Raw genomic sequence first — 16,958 nt, forward strand, 5'->3', positions numbered from 1 at the left:
CAAGACTCAAAAATGAGTATCACAGGAAGCAGGACCTTATCAAGTTAAATGTGAGAGTAATAAACCAAGTAACAAACCGTGAAGTGTGGGGGTATGAAATTATGATAAAATTCCTACTGAGTAGAAAAAAATGAAATTTCAAAAGCAGAGGAAAAACATTTTGTAAGAGAATTTACTTTTCCCCATGTTATAAAAAGTGAACATTGCCCACAGAATTAATCCTTTAAAGTTATGTTTGGAAAAAATGGGGAGATTTACTAGCTTGAATTTATTTTTATATGTATTTCTATACATACACATGTTTATGTACATATACATACCATATATAAACATACATGTACATACATGTATATATCATGCAGTTGCTACCCAGAAATCATCCAAACAGGGCACAAAATACATCTGAACATGAAAATGACAATTTTTCTAAATGCAGCTTGTTATGTCAGTTACATCATTTTAAATCAGCTGAGATTGTACCAAAAGAAAGAGTAGGATTAGAGCACGTTGAAAGGCTGCCTGGCGCTTTTTTAAAAAAAACTTTCAAGTCTATTGAGTTCCATCAAAATCCAAACCTGTTGCAAATAAAAAGAAGTTTTTTTCCTGTTGAATGTTATTGTTACTATAGCATCATGAACGTGTAACCTTATTTGGGCTGACCAAAGTGCTCCTCATGCCTCAAATACTGACTTCAGCAGTGCTCACAAGTAGCAATTTATGGAAAACGGGAAGAAGCAGGTGAAGATAGAAGGATTTCCTGTTTGCCATCCCAGTTCCGAGCTGTAACATGGCTTTCTGAGCTGGAGCCTCCTGTGGTGCTGAAGAGAGACACAGCCGTCATAAGTTTGATCTCAGTGACATCTTATGGCAACACACTTCACTTTTTAAAGACACGAGTGAGGTGCATTTCCTTTTGTTTGCTTTCATTGTTTTTATTTGGTTAAACGTGTACCTCCCTAGGAAGAAACAGGGAATCATACAACCATTTTTACATCCATTATACCATTTACAGCTATATAGACTTGGCAAAGTCTGATCTTGTCACATATAAAAGCCACACCACATCCCTGGTTACCTGTGCTGTTCCTGCTCTCTTCTGATTCTACGAGGTCATTTTTGGAATTGGCGAGGCTAAAACTGCACAGCATGTTCTAGACACGAGCACAACATGGATCTTTTACAGTGGCATAAAAATGCGTGTGCTTTGTATTTTGTTATGACACGGCTCAGCCCTTGAGTCCTTTTTAAGAACTGGTGTCATGGCGACAACATTTCTTCTGGCATCAAGGCTGACATAAGTGACAGGTTGTGTTACAGTTGTTCATTCAGAAATGTCATATTTGAGTTCCTTCAAAACACTGTTTGGGTGAACACTACCACCTACCAATTCCTATTGTTCAATATTACTTTTGTCTTCTAAAACACCTTCAGGTGATGGGAGACATTTGGAATCTTCCTCAGTTTGTGAGGATCTCTCTAACCTCCTTTGTTGCAAACATCAGTGCACACAATTAATTTTGCATTCAGGATTTTTATACCTTGATTGCCTATCTACCCAATCATCTCTTTGTGAAGCCTTCTGCTTCTGGTGTGTTTATTTTAACACAAAAAAAAAAAAAAAAAAAAAAAAAAAAAACACTTTTATGTCTGCAGCAAGTTTATTCTTAAAACACTGTGGTTTATATTTAACTTGATATAAGTTTATGCATTTTTCCCTATCTTTCTCAATTGACCTAACTTACACTTTTGAGGTGTGTCTTTCTGAAGTCTTCTTTATTCTGCCTGTTAGGTTGGGTTTGTTTTGATTTTAGCATAGTTCATTTTTATAAATTCTTTTTTTTTAATTGCTTATACATAATTATTCTGAGTCTTTCATACATTTTTACTTGTATCTATGCTATCTGCATTACATTTTTTAATCTGTTCATTTCAATTTCATTTTACCTTACTTCCTCATTTTTATCTGCTCTCTCTCTGAAAGTGAAATATTACTGCAGTGGATTTATTTATTTATTTATTGGTCTTCTTCCTTCTCAACAACTGTGTTGGCTCACTCCAGAAGTGGTTCTCTGATAACTGCTCCTTGAATCAGGTCCCATGCACTACTAAGATCTAAATAAGCTTCTCTCATGGGTTTTCTGATTACTCGCTGCAAGCAGCAATCATTCCTGATATGCAAAAGCTGCATTTCTTTTGTCACTTTCTGACTTAATCCAGCATGAGTTGCAGTACATGAATGTTTGCATTATTCTGTAATCTCACTGCATAGGCAATGTAATTTCATTTATGCTGCTGGGTTTATGTCACCACCCCCATCATGTAATCAGTGATGTAGCCCTAGCACTACACTCTCCCTAGTTAGCCACAACCTCTGGAAACATTTTTGGAAACATATCGGTAGAATTAACTGCCTTATCTGTCTTGACTCTAAAGTTCCCTTGATGTTGTACTTCAATTCCCTGGGGATACTCTGTATAATTGGTGCTCCAGTGCTACAGTGTCCCTTTGATTCTTTTCCTTCCTGCAAATTTCAGAGACAACCTTCTTCTTCTAAGACCAAAATATTTTAATTTTGAATGGATTTAAAGGTGGGTTGTTGTTTCTGTTTGTTTTGGTTTGTTTTCTGTATGAGCAATTAAATAAGATATAGTTAAAATGTAGGTATATAAATGAAACAGTCAGAAAACACTGTTTTCACAAGATAAAAAGATAATTTCTCTGGAGGTTTGCTGATTTGGAGGAATTTGCTCACATTCAACAGGGAGCCTAATGACAGTTGCAAAATCTTTCCAAATTGGATCTTTTTTCCACTGTTCTGCTTCTGCCAATAAGAGTTCATCATACCTCTTCAAGCTACAGCTCATGAAATATAAGATCATTCTAGATTATATTCTAGTCATAGTCTAAACCTTGATATAAAGCTGTTATCTATATCCTTCTCATTTTCAGTCAACACAAGTTATACAGAAGAATGCAAAACACTCTTTCTCTGCTTTGCTTGTGGAAGACATCAAATACTTTGTTGTTTACTGGTACTAACAATATTTCCACATTTGTCTACTGCATAGCATTTATTTTATATTTTTCACTCTATCTTATTGACTATTTTGTGATTACATTTATTCCCTTGTGCTGCCACATTCTACGGATAGTTTGTTCGGCAATATGTTTTGACACTCAAAGTGAACTTATTGAATTTCTCTGTGCTTGGTATTACAAGATAGCTTTTCTCCTCAGCAGTCATATGTGTCTGACAGCACTAGCCCTTTTCTTCCTCCTGTTGTTTAGATCATCTCTGGCACTTATGTTCTTTGCTCCATCAGACAGAGCTGTCCAAGACCGTGCTGGGCTCCCATCCATCAATGCCTGCTCGCTTTTTGTCAGTCCCTCCACAACCAATAACCTGTACCAGAAGTGCCTGACACTGAGCTAAAAAATGCCTCCCAGCTGCTACATGACTTTCCTAACACGTAGTTCAACACGAAACAAAGGATTGACCAGGACATAAGGCACATTGGTGTGGTTTTTTTTCAGTCAACAGTTAGGCAGATAGTCTCAATCAGATAACTGAATTTCTCCTGCAGCAGGTCCCCCCCTCTGATAGCACAGCCGCTGTCTCAGCAGCATGGCCTTAATCCTCCCTGAATGGAAAAAGACTTACGAGGCACCACTGCAGCACAGCTGCCACAGAAACAGTTTCTGGCCAAAAAAAAAGCCACTTGAATTATTGCACTGATTACCCTCATCTGTGTTTGTAGTTTTCTCCATGAATATTCGATGACACAAAGCCATCTTGAAGGACAAGCGTAAATGAAGTTGGCGAGGAGATTGCGTGATGGCAGGCTTGCTAATCAGAAGTCTCCACAACATGTATCCCTATAACTGAAAGGTTCATGCATCCAGCTGTCTTTTGAAAGCAGTCTCACAATGTATATCAGTCCCATTTTCTAAGCATCCCATTCTCTCAAGCAATTGGCAGCACCTTTCCAGTGCCCACTTTCATGAAAGAGGGAGAGGAGGTGGTCCCACGAGATCCCAATTTAGAGGAATGGGACATACTTAAGAGGTAAAATGTTGCTCCTTGACAATTTTGAAAGCATCTTTCAGACAGAAGATGGAAGTCAGGAATGTAATAAGTTTCAAAACCGCAAAGCCTCTTGCTATTCTCATATTGCTTATTAATTTTGGCTCATGAAGCTTATAGAAGGTGTACAGCCACAGGAAGATGGCACACACAAGCTGCATGAGGCTGGGAAATTTGCCAGTGGGGGCAAAACTGTACTATGTTTGGGTAGAAAAACTGAGGAAGACAGAAGTGTCAAGAAAACCTGCAACTGATAAAATGACTTGCCTCCTGCTATGCATCCACTGCAACAGTCAGCAGAACATTGCAGGTATATGCCTAAAACACAATGCACAACAAAATTCATGCAAAATTTCCTAAGAATTGTGTCTATCGCTGCATACGGCCCTTTGCCTGAAGACAAGTTTGACTGCACACAAGAAGTTTACTCCTGTGATCATAATCACTCCCTTTGAGGGATTACAAGATGCTAGGTTCCTCCAGCTGCTCAGGGCTTTAAATTGCTACAGAATTCAGAACTTCTAAAATTGATGCTGACGATCTAATATTGCAATCATGCCTCAGCGGAAGATTTGCAAAGGGAAGGAAGACTCACTGCAGGGAGTGCTGTCATGCTGCAGCACAGACAGATACTCCAGCAAAAAGAATCAGAGATGGCATTAACAGCCCTGCTCTATTTCCTATGGATTCCAACTCTGGATTTTGCTCCTGTTTAAGAGTCAAAATGTGTGATTGTAGAATGCATTTACAAGAACATCTCTTTTGTCAGAAAAGCTCTTACACAGCTTTGATCAGCTGTGAGTCCAGTTAATGAGTCCAAGCTTGCACTGCATTACCTACCATTGTATCCTGCCATGCCTCCATAACAGGCAGCCTTAATTCTCAGTCTCCAGGCTGCGTTCACCTCGCCTGGGTAATTCACTGAGCTCTTGGTGACACTCATTCCCTGCAAACATGAGCTGCAAGCCAGGTGTAGTGCTTTGATAGCAGCAAGAGCCTGTCCCTGGCTCCCTGTCGTATGGCAGGTGCACATACAGCTTGTGATGGAGAAGAGGCAGAGGAGCCCATGGGAAAGACAGTAGCCAAGATCGAGTTACCAGAATAATTCCATCCCAAACACTCTCTGTGCCCAGGAAGGCATGCAGCCTGCTGCATTAACTGCTCCACTGGCAGGAAGCATGCACACACGTTGAAGACCGAGGCAATAAGAGGAGCTGCAGCACATGACATGCCATCAGACAGAAAGCAGTGTGGCCCTTCTCACTGACACCATTCCTTTGTGTTATGCATTTCATACTGATGTGATCTGCACAAGAAATCAAAAACCTGCTTTCTTTGCAAGCATCCAATTTGTGGTGGGTTTTTTTCCTCCTTTCTCAATAGAGTCATCTACAGGATGACTAATAGCTAAAACAACCCCTCTCTTGAAAAAGGGGAAACAAGAAAATTACAAGGCAGATGCAGAAGACCATATGCAAGGAAAACACCATTTTTTTTCTCTCAAGTAAAGCGTACATATTTAGATGCACTTGCAGTGAACATGTAATATACCAAACTACCACCCCCAAGTCAAGTTAAAAATAATAAATAGTACTGAAGACATATTCGCCCTGAAATGTTTGCCATTTCAGGGGCAGGAGCTACCCCTGAACTTAGCATGCTTTACTCACTCTTTCCTCAATATAGGACTCCATTACAATTAATAACCATCCTGGTGATTCCACGTGGAAGAAAATTTAGATTGAATGTTGCTTTGGTTTGGGTATACTCAAGATATGTAAATGCAGTCACTCAGTTTTATTTATTTAGCGGCGTGTGCCCGGTTCAGCTCTCTGTAATGTGCTCCCACCACGAAGCAGCATGCTTTTCAAGGTTAGTCTCCTCAGGGAGGGGTAACTGGTGTTAACAAAAATCAAGCAGGTTACAGCAGATCACACAAACATGGAAACTCTGTACAGAAATAGCAAAAGAGCTTTTCAAAAAGAACCTGAAGACAACTTAGCAAGGTTAATACAGCGCCCTTCAGGCAAGCAGGCTTCTTATTCTCATTTTTCTCTGCCCAGGAAGCATTTACCACTATGAATTCATTGAAAATTTTCAAATAGAGTAAAAGGAGGAGAGCAGACTTGCAGGAAAACCTCTCCTTTTGCTACAGTCTGTTCAGGACAGAAAGGAAAGGGTATTTGTGAATGTGTGTAGGAGAGAAAGAGGTTTGAGGCGGGGGAGTATACCCGAAGGAAATACAAATACAAATTCACAGTGGAAGTGGAAGTGTGAGAACACAGGATCTGTACTTCATCTAATATTTTTGCAGTTTCCATCAGTGTATAAAGGAAAACGAATCCTGCTAATTTAAAACAGCTATAATGACTTGTAAAAAAAAATGAAACAAGTTGCTGTTGAAACTTTGGAGAAAAATGTTTGAAAATTGATTGTCTTTCTGACAATTAGGGCAAAGGGACAGAAGTTCTCTTACATTAATCTAACTGAAAATGACAATAATGAAATAAGCACTTTTTGTTGCATTTAGAACAAAACCCATGTTGTTCTATTATGATGGCATCCTTATTTAGCTTCTAATACTTACTGCATGATTTTAATATTCTGCAAAATACAAGTTAATCTCAGCAGAAATAGACAAAGTTTAGAAACAGCCTCTGAATGTGGGGCTCAGTCAGCCTCAGTCAGCTACCCTCAGTGCAGCGCCTGGGTGTAAAACCAAGGCGCTGCCAATCCAACGCATGCCCTGGGACCGATGTGGTGAAACACCAGAGATCTATTTATGTCCACCATTCTGCATATGCAATTGCTTGAGCATTGTCCTTGCCATGCCACAGTTTCAAAATGATCCCAGCTTGACTCCAGCTCCTTGCTTACACTGAGTATCATTTATCCGTAAGACATGGCTTCGCTCCAGCATGCCTAACTGCAGAACAAGGTCCATACCATCTCTGAGACAGAACTTCAGGATAGATTTTGAAAGAAGTATAGCAGATGTTTAATGGAGAAACACACAGATTTCTGCAGTAAAATGCATATCATTAAAGTCAGTGAAACTTACCAAAGGAAAACTGTATTTAACTGAGAGGATGTAAACATCCAGGGCTTAAATACTGATCTGCAATTTAACCCTGGAAACTAGGAATAACACCAGTAGCAATATCATTTAATCTAAAGAAAATAGCATTTCAGAAAATATTCCATGTCCACATTTTTAGACATGAAGCTAGACACCTTTCAGGGCAGATATGACCTCAAGCTACACGTCTGGACTACATCAAGCAACATGAGATCCCATATTGCTAATTTAGCAGAGGAGTTTTACTCCTCAGCAGTCCCACCTCTTCTGGTAAATCTCACCCTGCCTGTGGAGTGGTTTCCTTGCATTAATTCAGCTTAGGAATTGAAATGAAAGCAGGGGGAAGAAAATCAATGATAGGCTTAGTCAATAGGACCAACTTAATGCATTAGATTGTTTTGCTCAATTACATTTCTTTTCCATAACTTAATTTAAGTAACCATCAGGTAAAAGATGAAAAAAATAGCTATATACAGTTAATGCAACAGAAGGTATCAACTGATTTAAGCAGCTGGCCAAAGCAGTTAGCAATGCATTTATCCCTTGGTTAAATTATTTTCCTAGATCTGCATAATACATGCATGACTGATATTTTTATCTAAAGCATTAAACCTAATGGCTGGTTAGTTCAAATACAAAACTGTTCTGAACAAATTCATGAAGTTCAGAGAGCTGGTATAGGTCCCAGAAATACCCATCTGTCAAGACATTTTAGTGGTCCCTGCACTCTCATACTGAAAAATCTAAAGACTCTGCATTTTGAAAGGGCCGGATGCATATTGGTATGCTTGGTTTTAACTATCCATTGATACAATATTCTGAAAATTAGGAGAAAATTGCTTTCAGAATTTTAGGTGCAATAGTATTGCTGACTACAGCAAACAGCTAACAACACCTTTTCATTATTTTTTTTTCTTTACAGGTATACCCAGTATTTCCAGTATTGGTAGTAAGTAATAAAAACAGTATTGTTTTGCATTGTCATTCAGCTTCTTGGATCTTATTTCCCAACATCCATTTCTGTTGTAGATAATGTTTCTCTGAAACATGCTCCACGGTGAAGGGGCTATGTATTGGTTTACATTAACACATAACCATATTATGTGGTCAGAGAGAATGTCACTCCTGACAGCACATATGCTTTCAGGCACAGATTTTCTGATCTGTTCTGATCAGCAGATGAAAGTTGAGTGCTATAAAGCTGAGTGCTATACAGAGAATTAAGACTCTATTCTACAGAAAACATTTGTTGAATACATTTTGCATTAAAAAAAAAAAAGTGCTTGCTAATAACAGAGAAGTATAGGATCATTAATTGTCATGTGTATATGTATGCTTAAATTCAAAGAGCAAATAGAAGAATTTATAAAAACACTTCTAATTTTTATGCAGTAGCTTAGCAGTTGTAGTGTACCTGTTGGAATCTTTGCATTACCTCCAGTGCCCTTTGAACTGAGCTTTCCTGCACAGAGCAAATAGAAGTGCAGGAAAAACACTTGCAATAACACTGCTTTTCTGTATGCTTTTAAAGCAACAAAATTTGCACTTCAACTATGACAAAACCATAATGCTGTAAAGAACTGGTATATCAATGAAATAGGTTATTCATTATGCAAGAACACAAAGGAAGAGCATGGTAACTCAGCTGAGTTCCACGGCAGAGAAGTGCACATAGCACGTTAGCTGCTTACAAATAAAGCACGGAGGTAAAAATGGTATCCTGATGAGGCTGACAAAATATTCCCCTCAGCTTTGCAGAGACTTTAGACAGAACTTGTGTGTGATGCAGGACTATCCCAATGATAAAATACCACAAAAGTAAAATACAATTTGCCATACCTGATATCCAGCTGAAAAGCTTCCACTAATTTGGGTAAAAGTGCCTTGCTTCTTATGATGCACGGTCAGGTCTGTCAATTTGTAAATCAACTCAGTTTACTGAAGCTCATGAACAGCACTGATTTGTTAAACTCTAGACAGCAAGTTAAAGGTCGTCAAAACTATCCTGCTTATAAATAAGAACAGTGCTAACAGCTGAATGCCATGACATATGTTTTGTAGCTTTAAATAGCAAAACAGCATCAATGACAAGAACCTGCAAATGAAAGCCTTCAATTTTAATAATCTTCCTGCTTCAGTATCTCCTTTGCCATTATCATGAATGCAAATGCATAAAGATAGGCTATTTGTAAAACCTTGAGTTTATGTACATATTTTACAACTAAAAACAATGAACTAAATTAGAGAAAAGCTTATGTCAGTGTTATCAGGAATATCCTGCTACGAATAACAGAAATGGGATGAATGGGAAAATAGGTCTTTGAAGTATGGTTGTGCTATAGTTTCTCAGTATCTTGTTGCATGGACTATACGGTTGTTTTCACTCCACGCTCCATACAGCCTTTGTCACCACATCTACCATTTCTGAGCATCAGCAGATGTTGGCCTTTGAAAACTTAATAGGGAAACTCAAATGCCTTTTAAACAATGGTGACCTGAAAGGATGCAATGTTGACCTCTTTGTGTTTTACACTGGGGTGATTAGTACCGTTTATCTATTAATAATGGAGAAAATCCTGTTTAATATGCCATAGGAAATACAAGAATTACTTCAAGTCTATGCTTTAACTTAAATACTCTGTAAACATCTTGGAGTAATATGTGGTAGAATTCAACAAATTTATTTGCCTACCTGGAAAGGATGAAGCATGAGCATCTCTTCATGAGCACAAGTAAATACTGATAATCTGCTTGTTTTTTTTTCCATGCTTTATTTCTTAAATAGCTCAGGGGAAAAATAGCTCTTCTCGCACAATGCTTTGAACATCTTTCCTATAGGATAGAAATAGCAGAATTATCAGTTAAACAAGGATAGAAGCCATGAATTTATCCTGGTCTCTAAAAGAATTTAACAAAAGTACCATTAATACATAAAACCAAACAAGATTAATTAGTTGTGGCTGCTTTAATGGATTCTGCATTATTTTTTCTTTTGTCTATATTAATACAATATTTATGTTCATATCAGCAGTGCTCCTCCCCACCTGAGGACAGGAAATTATTCTCAGAAGATAGAGTTAAGGTTTTATTTTGCCTGACTGCAAACAGTACTGTGGGGGTATTGGCTTTTGTGTGCTTCAAGCTTTTCCTCATATGTAAGACAGGGACAGGAAGGAGGGAAGGAAAAAACACTAAACTACCAGCATACAAATAACATGCCACTGCAACCTATATTCATTAGACACTCTTAAGACTGCAATGAAAGCATGCCCAAGAGAAATAAAATATATTTAACTGCGTGCATATATGCATATCATTCTGGATCAAAAAATCATTCTGAATACACAGGATCTTGTATTAAAGCAGCTCATTTTTAAAGTTTGAGCACAAAGAAAGAGTGGTCATTAAGTAAACATCCTTTCTGATCATCTAGAAAAAAATAAATCCGAGCTTTCCCATTAAGGTCATTTGTACCTGCTGTTGTCTATCAATTGAGTAATAGGTTCTCCTGTCATTTCCAGCATTCTTGATTCTAGCGCTGGCCCTTTCAGCATTTTTCAGCCATGTTTGAAAAAATACTGGTGAGAGTGTTAGCAATTAATGAGTCCCAAAACCATTTCATAATTTAAGCTTTTATGATCAACAGTGCTTATATACAGTATTTTAATATTCTGAGAACTGCATTGTTTTACTTGCTAAAGTAATCATTGTATAATTTCACATAGACCAACACATCAAAGTATTCGTTATTGTGACCACATACCAAAGTAACTAATTTGTACATGTATGCCTTCAAAAACTTGAATCTTCTAACCTATAGCTTCTATCTTTATTCCTGTAAAGCATAACTCCACTAATTATGCTAAACAGTTTGTTATAAAGGGTATAATTAGATACAGGATAAGATAGACATGATGTGCAAATAGCTCTGTGTGGGTGATTATCACCTTAAAGCCTGCTGGTGGCAGATGAGTCAGAATTTAGAGACAAACCATGCACCCAAGTGCAAGGTGCAATCAAGACAATCAAATGGTATTCTCAGCTTTGTTCACTATATTTCTGTTCTTCTTTATAGCCAATTTCAAATTAAGAGAACTTTTTTTGAACTTTTTTTTTTTTGAATGATAATGAACGTGAGACACAAAAGTAAAATAGAGATTGAATGGGCACTCTTATTTTTCTGGTTTCTTAACCTTGAAAGATCTGATAGATATGTTTTTGCATTTAAAATAGCATTAATATGAATGTAGTTTTATTTGTTTTACATCTTTGTTATGAAGTTTTAAAGTGGTAAATATAAATAGTAAAAGGTTTTGAGAGCAAATACTAGAGGGTTTTTTTGTCTGCATTTTTTTAACCATACTGGGAGTACTGTGGACCTGATTTCGCACCCTGGCACCAACTGAGAAGTTGTCTCATTAAATTTACAGTCACGAGATCAAAACCATTACAGTGCCAAACTCTGGACTAGAGTATATACGTAGCACACTAACATACGTATATGTCAGTAGGATATGAACATAACTAGGCTGTAGTTATTTCTCTGTTACTTGAGGTCAAGTTCTACAGAGATAACTCTACAGTTAAGAGACCCATTAAGATGTTTATCTCCTTCAGAACATGTAAATATTGTCTTCAGACGGTGTGTGTATTATTTTGGACATACTAGCAAAATGTTCTTATTTCAATTCAATTTTATGCAAATCCAACTTTCAAATAAATATCAGTGTTGATCAGACACTGATCAGCCTAAGGCAATCACCTTATCTGAGTAACAGATTATATCAAGACAATATCACTATCTGTTTTTCCCTCCTTTACTTCAGTACCTCCAAGAGCCCAGAATTTTCCACTTCAACAATTAAGTTTCTGTGATAGATAAATAGAAAAGAGGCTGGCAAAAAGATACGGACATCCTGCGTGGTATAATGCATTAATTTGAACACCAGATCTGAAAGAGAATTTAACATTCCAAGTAGTTAAAAAAAAAAAAAAAAAAAAAAAAAAGCGAGTAGCTTATTTACCTGATAGGATTCATAACAAAGCTATTTTGCTATTTTTCCTTCTGTATAAGTAGGATTTTAGCCTTGAAGTTCTCTAAGCAGAATGCCTTTGCTGACCCCAGCACTGAACAGAAACCCACTCTTTGTGGAGTGATTTCTAGTGGCATGTCAGAAACTACAAACACTCTTTGGGGAAGCACCAATGAATTGCTGAGTTGGGATTTGGGGGAGCCTTTGTTTTAGTTTGTTTTGTTTTGCCAGATCCACCAATTTTAACAGATAAGAAGAGCCATTCTCTCCAGTTTAGTAGACATGGCCAGTTCAGAGGCAGTTCAGTATTGTTTCTCATTCTTCATCCTGATTTACATTCATTGTTCTGAGTTAGTTAAAAGTCAGCGTATCAAATTATCTTTTCAGGGCTTTTATGATTTGCTGTAATATGCAGGAGATTATTCATTTTCCTGCTATATTGTTTTAGCTGTTAATGAACAATCAAGTGATAGGGCTCTATGGAGACGCTAGAGGTAGCAACATTTCAACAAGAACAGTAGTACCTGAGGAAGAAATATTGCACTTTCAATATGCAAGTTTTGCTGCAGTTACTCAGAAAACTTAGATCCATAAAGATATTTAAAAATACAGTATCATTAAAGCTTAGGAAGAAATTACTGTGGAAAAAATGCACCTCTGTATCTTTTCTCCTCTTTCTTTTTCTCCCTTAGACATGTAATCAGTTTATTTTGTAGAGTATAGGGGCAGAATGAGTCTTGAAATCAGCATTCTGATTTTTAAAACAGGTCTTGATTTACTGTTCTTCATCAGTTGTGAATTACAGTACAATAGTCCCAGTCCAACAGTGAATTCCAGCACCTTTGTAGGAAAAAAGCAGAACCATTCAAAATAAAAAAGAACCACTCCCACAAACTATCAACAGAATTAGTCCTTTTTTCATGAGAAATTACATAAAATACTGCATTTAAAAATACCTGAATTCATTGTGCATTTGTGATACTTCACTGGAAATACTTACAATTGAAGAATACTCCTTCACACCTCATTAGTGTGAGAACTAGCCAATGCTTTTGTTAAAAAGCAGTGGATTTTTTTTTTCTGATAGCAGCTCTAAGAATTTCCAGAACTGAATCACTGGATTTTTAAAGACTCAAAAAAGTTCGCTTTCTTTTAGTCTAAGACAACAACTGGACACGTAAAGGACTAATTGCATTTAAATTCTTCCAACAGTTATAAAAGATGTTATGGCTGAGGAGCTGCCATAAAACAACCACATCTTCACATTTATGCAGAATTCTCCTTTCTTCAAAGGAACAGGTATGAAACTTCCTACATTGCTCCAAAAAAGAGTGCCTAACATTGGCCCAGTATTTTTTTTTTTTAATTTAATATTGGGTGATTTAAAAAAAATAGTATCAGCATTTCTTCCCTTTTGAGGAGATAGATTTCCAGTATTACAGAAGCGCTGAAAGGCAAATTCTCATGAGGTATGTTATCATGACTTCAAACAGACCTAGAAATTCCGTAATAATGATCGTGTGATCTCTGCAAGAAGCGATGGCATGCCATCTGTCTAAACACATTAAATTATTCCAGCAGTTACTAAATTGCCACTGCCACAGATTTGAATGAGCTTTTATTTTGTTATTTTTATTGTTTGTTTGTTTATTTTGTTTAATATGAAACCAAAAACTGCTGTCATACATCTAATTCCACTGTGCTCAACAGAAATGTATACTGTGGAAGAAACAATCTTTACTTTGTTACTTATTGTTTAAAACAGGCAGTGGCAAGGTCAGTTTTCAATGACTTGGACTTCTCCTAGAATGACTAAACTTACATTGACAAGTTTTTATTCCTTTTTACGTTTTAAGTAAAAGTTTCACAACCATTAATAAACACTTGAACAGTTTCTCTCACTAAGGTTCCCAATGGTAACGTAAATAAGTAATGACAGTAGTGAACACAAGTTAACACAAGTGCTCCCTGTCCACCATTTGAGTGAGTGTTACTTAAGACTTACTGATTTAATAACAGTAATTTTCAGCAAATGCATTGCTTGTGGACAGGTCAGCTTGAACAGTATAGGAGGTGAAAACACCCTAGTCTGCTGCAGAGCAGTTGCCCAGGTAGCAGGGTCATCTTCACATGCTGCATCACCTGCCCTCTTTTCTCCATCCCCTAGGAAGGATAAGCCCCTCTCAGTTGGAGGGCTTAAAATACATTTTAATTTTAGTTTCAGCTCAGAACTTGGTTGAAGTGAGAAGCAAGCAAAATACTGATTAATTTCTGCCAACATCATGACAAGTTTTTTCATGTGCAGCCGTCTGGCTGGAATAAGGCTGATATAAGGCTGAAATGACCTGTTTCATTTCTGTTATTTCCCCAATTCAAAACCATGATGTGGCATGTGGTGCAGATTGCATTTCCAGGGAATATTTGAAACATATTTCCTTTATTTAATATCACAGGTAATTCTAATACTATGTATCCAAAACAGGCATTTGAGTTTGGGAGGCAGGAAATGATCATACACCTAGTAAACAGACAACCAGCTTTTCCTTACTTCATGAAAACAAGATTTTCCAAGAGTTACTTTCTGCGTATAATTGTCTTTCAAACAATAGGACCTAAAAACACAGAATTTTCCAATGCAAATTTAAAATGAAATGGCTGATTTTCTGCTCACTCACATATCACTCATATCTCACATACCTTTACTCTTATATGTGTGTACAGTATATTTAAATAATACACTAAAATGGATTTTTAGAAGCTCTTTTTCACATATCTGTAGCCTTGTTTGCCCGGAATGATTATCTTGTAACATATTGCAATAGAGTAATATCCTAGATTTATCCAGTGCATGTTCTAGAATACGTATGCCAAAATTAATTATTCTGGAAAATAAGTACTTGAGTAACAGAACAGAGCATGCAAACACAAAACTGTTCTGGAAGAGCTTAGTTTATCTAGTCAGCTTCTCTATAAATAGGATGTTTTGTGGTGATCACTGAGGACTAGAAATATTTTCACAAATTGCTATAAAAGAATAACTAGCTGCTAAATGAATCGTACTGATGTCTGTTCAAAGAATGACTCATCTGCTCCAATATACTTGTGGGAATGATCGTCAACCTTCTTTGACTTGGAAGTTTCACATACATTTTTAGATAAAGCATTTAAAATCATATCTTTTTTTCCAATGGAGAAGACAACTGACTTTTATCAGGAAACAATCTCAGTGATAATACATTTCATGAGTAAGGACATGGGAAAAAATTATCTTTACCAAAGATTAAAAAAATAAAGTGAGTAATAGAGTGCATAACAGAAGCATTAAGCCTCCTGGAGCATTAACAAGCAGCCCAGAGCCACTGAAGAAAGCATCTGGTTTCAACTGGATATGACCCTGAGCACTATCATCTGACTTTGAAGTTGACCCTGCAGTGAGCACAGGATGGAACAAATGACCTCCACAAGTCCCTTCTAAGATGGTTATAATTATCACTAATAACTAGTAATAATCACTTGTAAAAAATCTTAATTTTTCATCTTCAGGAAAAGTAAATATGCTCTTAATTATTTTGGATGCCCATTAAGAAACTCAGCTGAATATAATCTGATTTAAAGGATCAGGGAAGTTTTAATTATTTTGTAGCAAATCACAATCTCCATTGTTTGCTAAAATGAGCACAGATCTATAGCATTTATAGGATTACTTAGAAATATGTAACACTGATTCTCTGTCACACAAGTAATGATATTATTTGGACAAGACGAGATTCCTTGGGGAAATCATTATCAGAATAAAAGCTTATCTGATATCATATATAGGACCTGCAGTTTACTAAGTGACAGATATACCAGAGGGTTAGTCCTAAGGCATTACAAAGCTTTGATGCTATTACTTTTATATCTGTTACTATCTAGGCCATTTTGCATGTGAATTTTTGAAGTAGGGATGCCATTCAACGTTCAGCAACCGAAGTAGGGTATTATAAGTTCCTGTCTGAAATGTGATGGGTTTTCTGCAACAACTGTGATGTTGGATGATGGTTAAAAGAGAAAAAGGCTCAGGAGACAGAAATAAAATGTAATCAAAGATTCATTTTCCTTTTCAACTCCCAATTTTCATGCATATTCCTTAACATCCAGTCTATTCAAACACTTTGGTCAAGCCTAAGTGTTCCTAAAATTTTACCAAAACTTTAACGGTGAATTAACTGTGCAAGCAATTTGTCAGCATTTCAAACTTCTTTACTGTAACTAGTCAGCCAGTATTTCAGGAGGAGGAGGAAGGTATGTGGAATCAGAATCATTTTAGTGTGCCAGGGTTATGCCACCTCAGTAAGCATGGCTTTTAGATAGCTTTTTTCATGCACTGACTACTCTGTTTGCACTTCCTATGTGTGTGAATTGGTGGATCTGATTAGTAGAGGAAGTTTATTTTTAATCAAGACATAGACTGTTCGAGAATCTACTAAACCGACTTGGTTTTCCTTTCTTCCGTTTTCTTGACTGATAAGGGAAACGCACAAAAACGTAAGATTATGATGTAGATTTATATATAGAGATCATATAGATGATGTAGACAAATAATTAGGTCAACACTTTGATTCAATTGCAGAAGACTACCTAACAGTAAATGGCACAGTACAGGCCATTATCCTTTCCTTGAATTGTTCTCTTCTGGAGGAGTTTTGGGACATTCATCCACATCCAGCCAAATTCACTTCACCTTTAACAAATGGGTCAGAGGATACAACAGAAAACAAAT

The 16,958-nt window shown here is 36.9% G+C and overlaps 1 protein-coding gene across 5 annotated transcripts in view; it reads left to right on the forward strand.

The window, feature by feature from the left end:
• The window catches only part of NTNG1 (netrin G1), a 156,551-nt gene that overhangs the window by 96,996 nt on the left and 42,597 nt on the right, over positions 1-16,958 (forward strand). For all 5 annotated transcript variants that reach the window (XM_082766584.1, XM_082766581.1, XM_082766582.1 and 2 more), the window contains exon 5: positions 8,086-8,112. In XM_082766584.1, coding sequence (XP_082622710.1) covers positions 8,086-8,112 — 27 coding nt within the window. The remainder of the gene's footprint in view (positions 1-8,085; positions 8,113-16,958) is intronic.

This window comes from Aythya marila (genome assembly GCF_965140915.1).
Source record: "Aythya marila genome assembly, chromosome: 8".
Lineage (NCBI taxonomy): Eukaryota > Metazoa > Chordata > Aves > Anseriformes > Anatidae > Aythya > Aythya marila.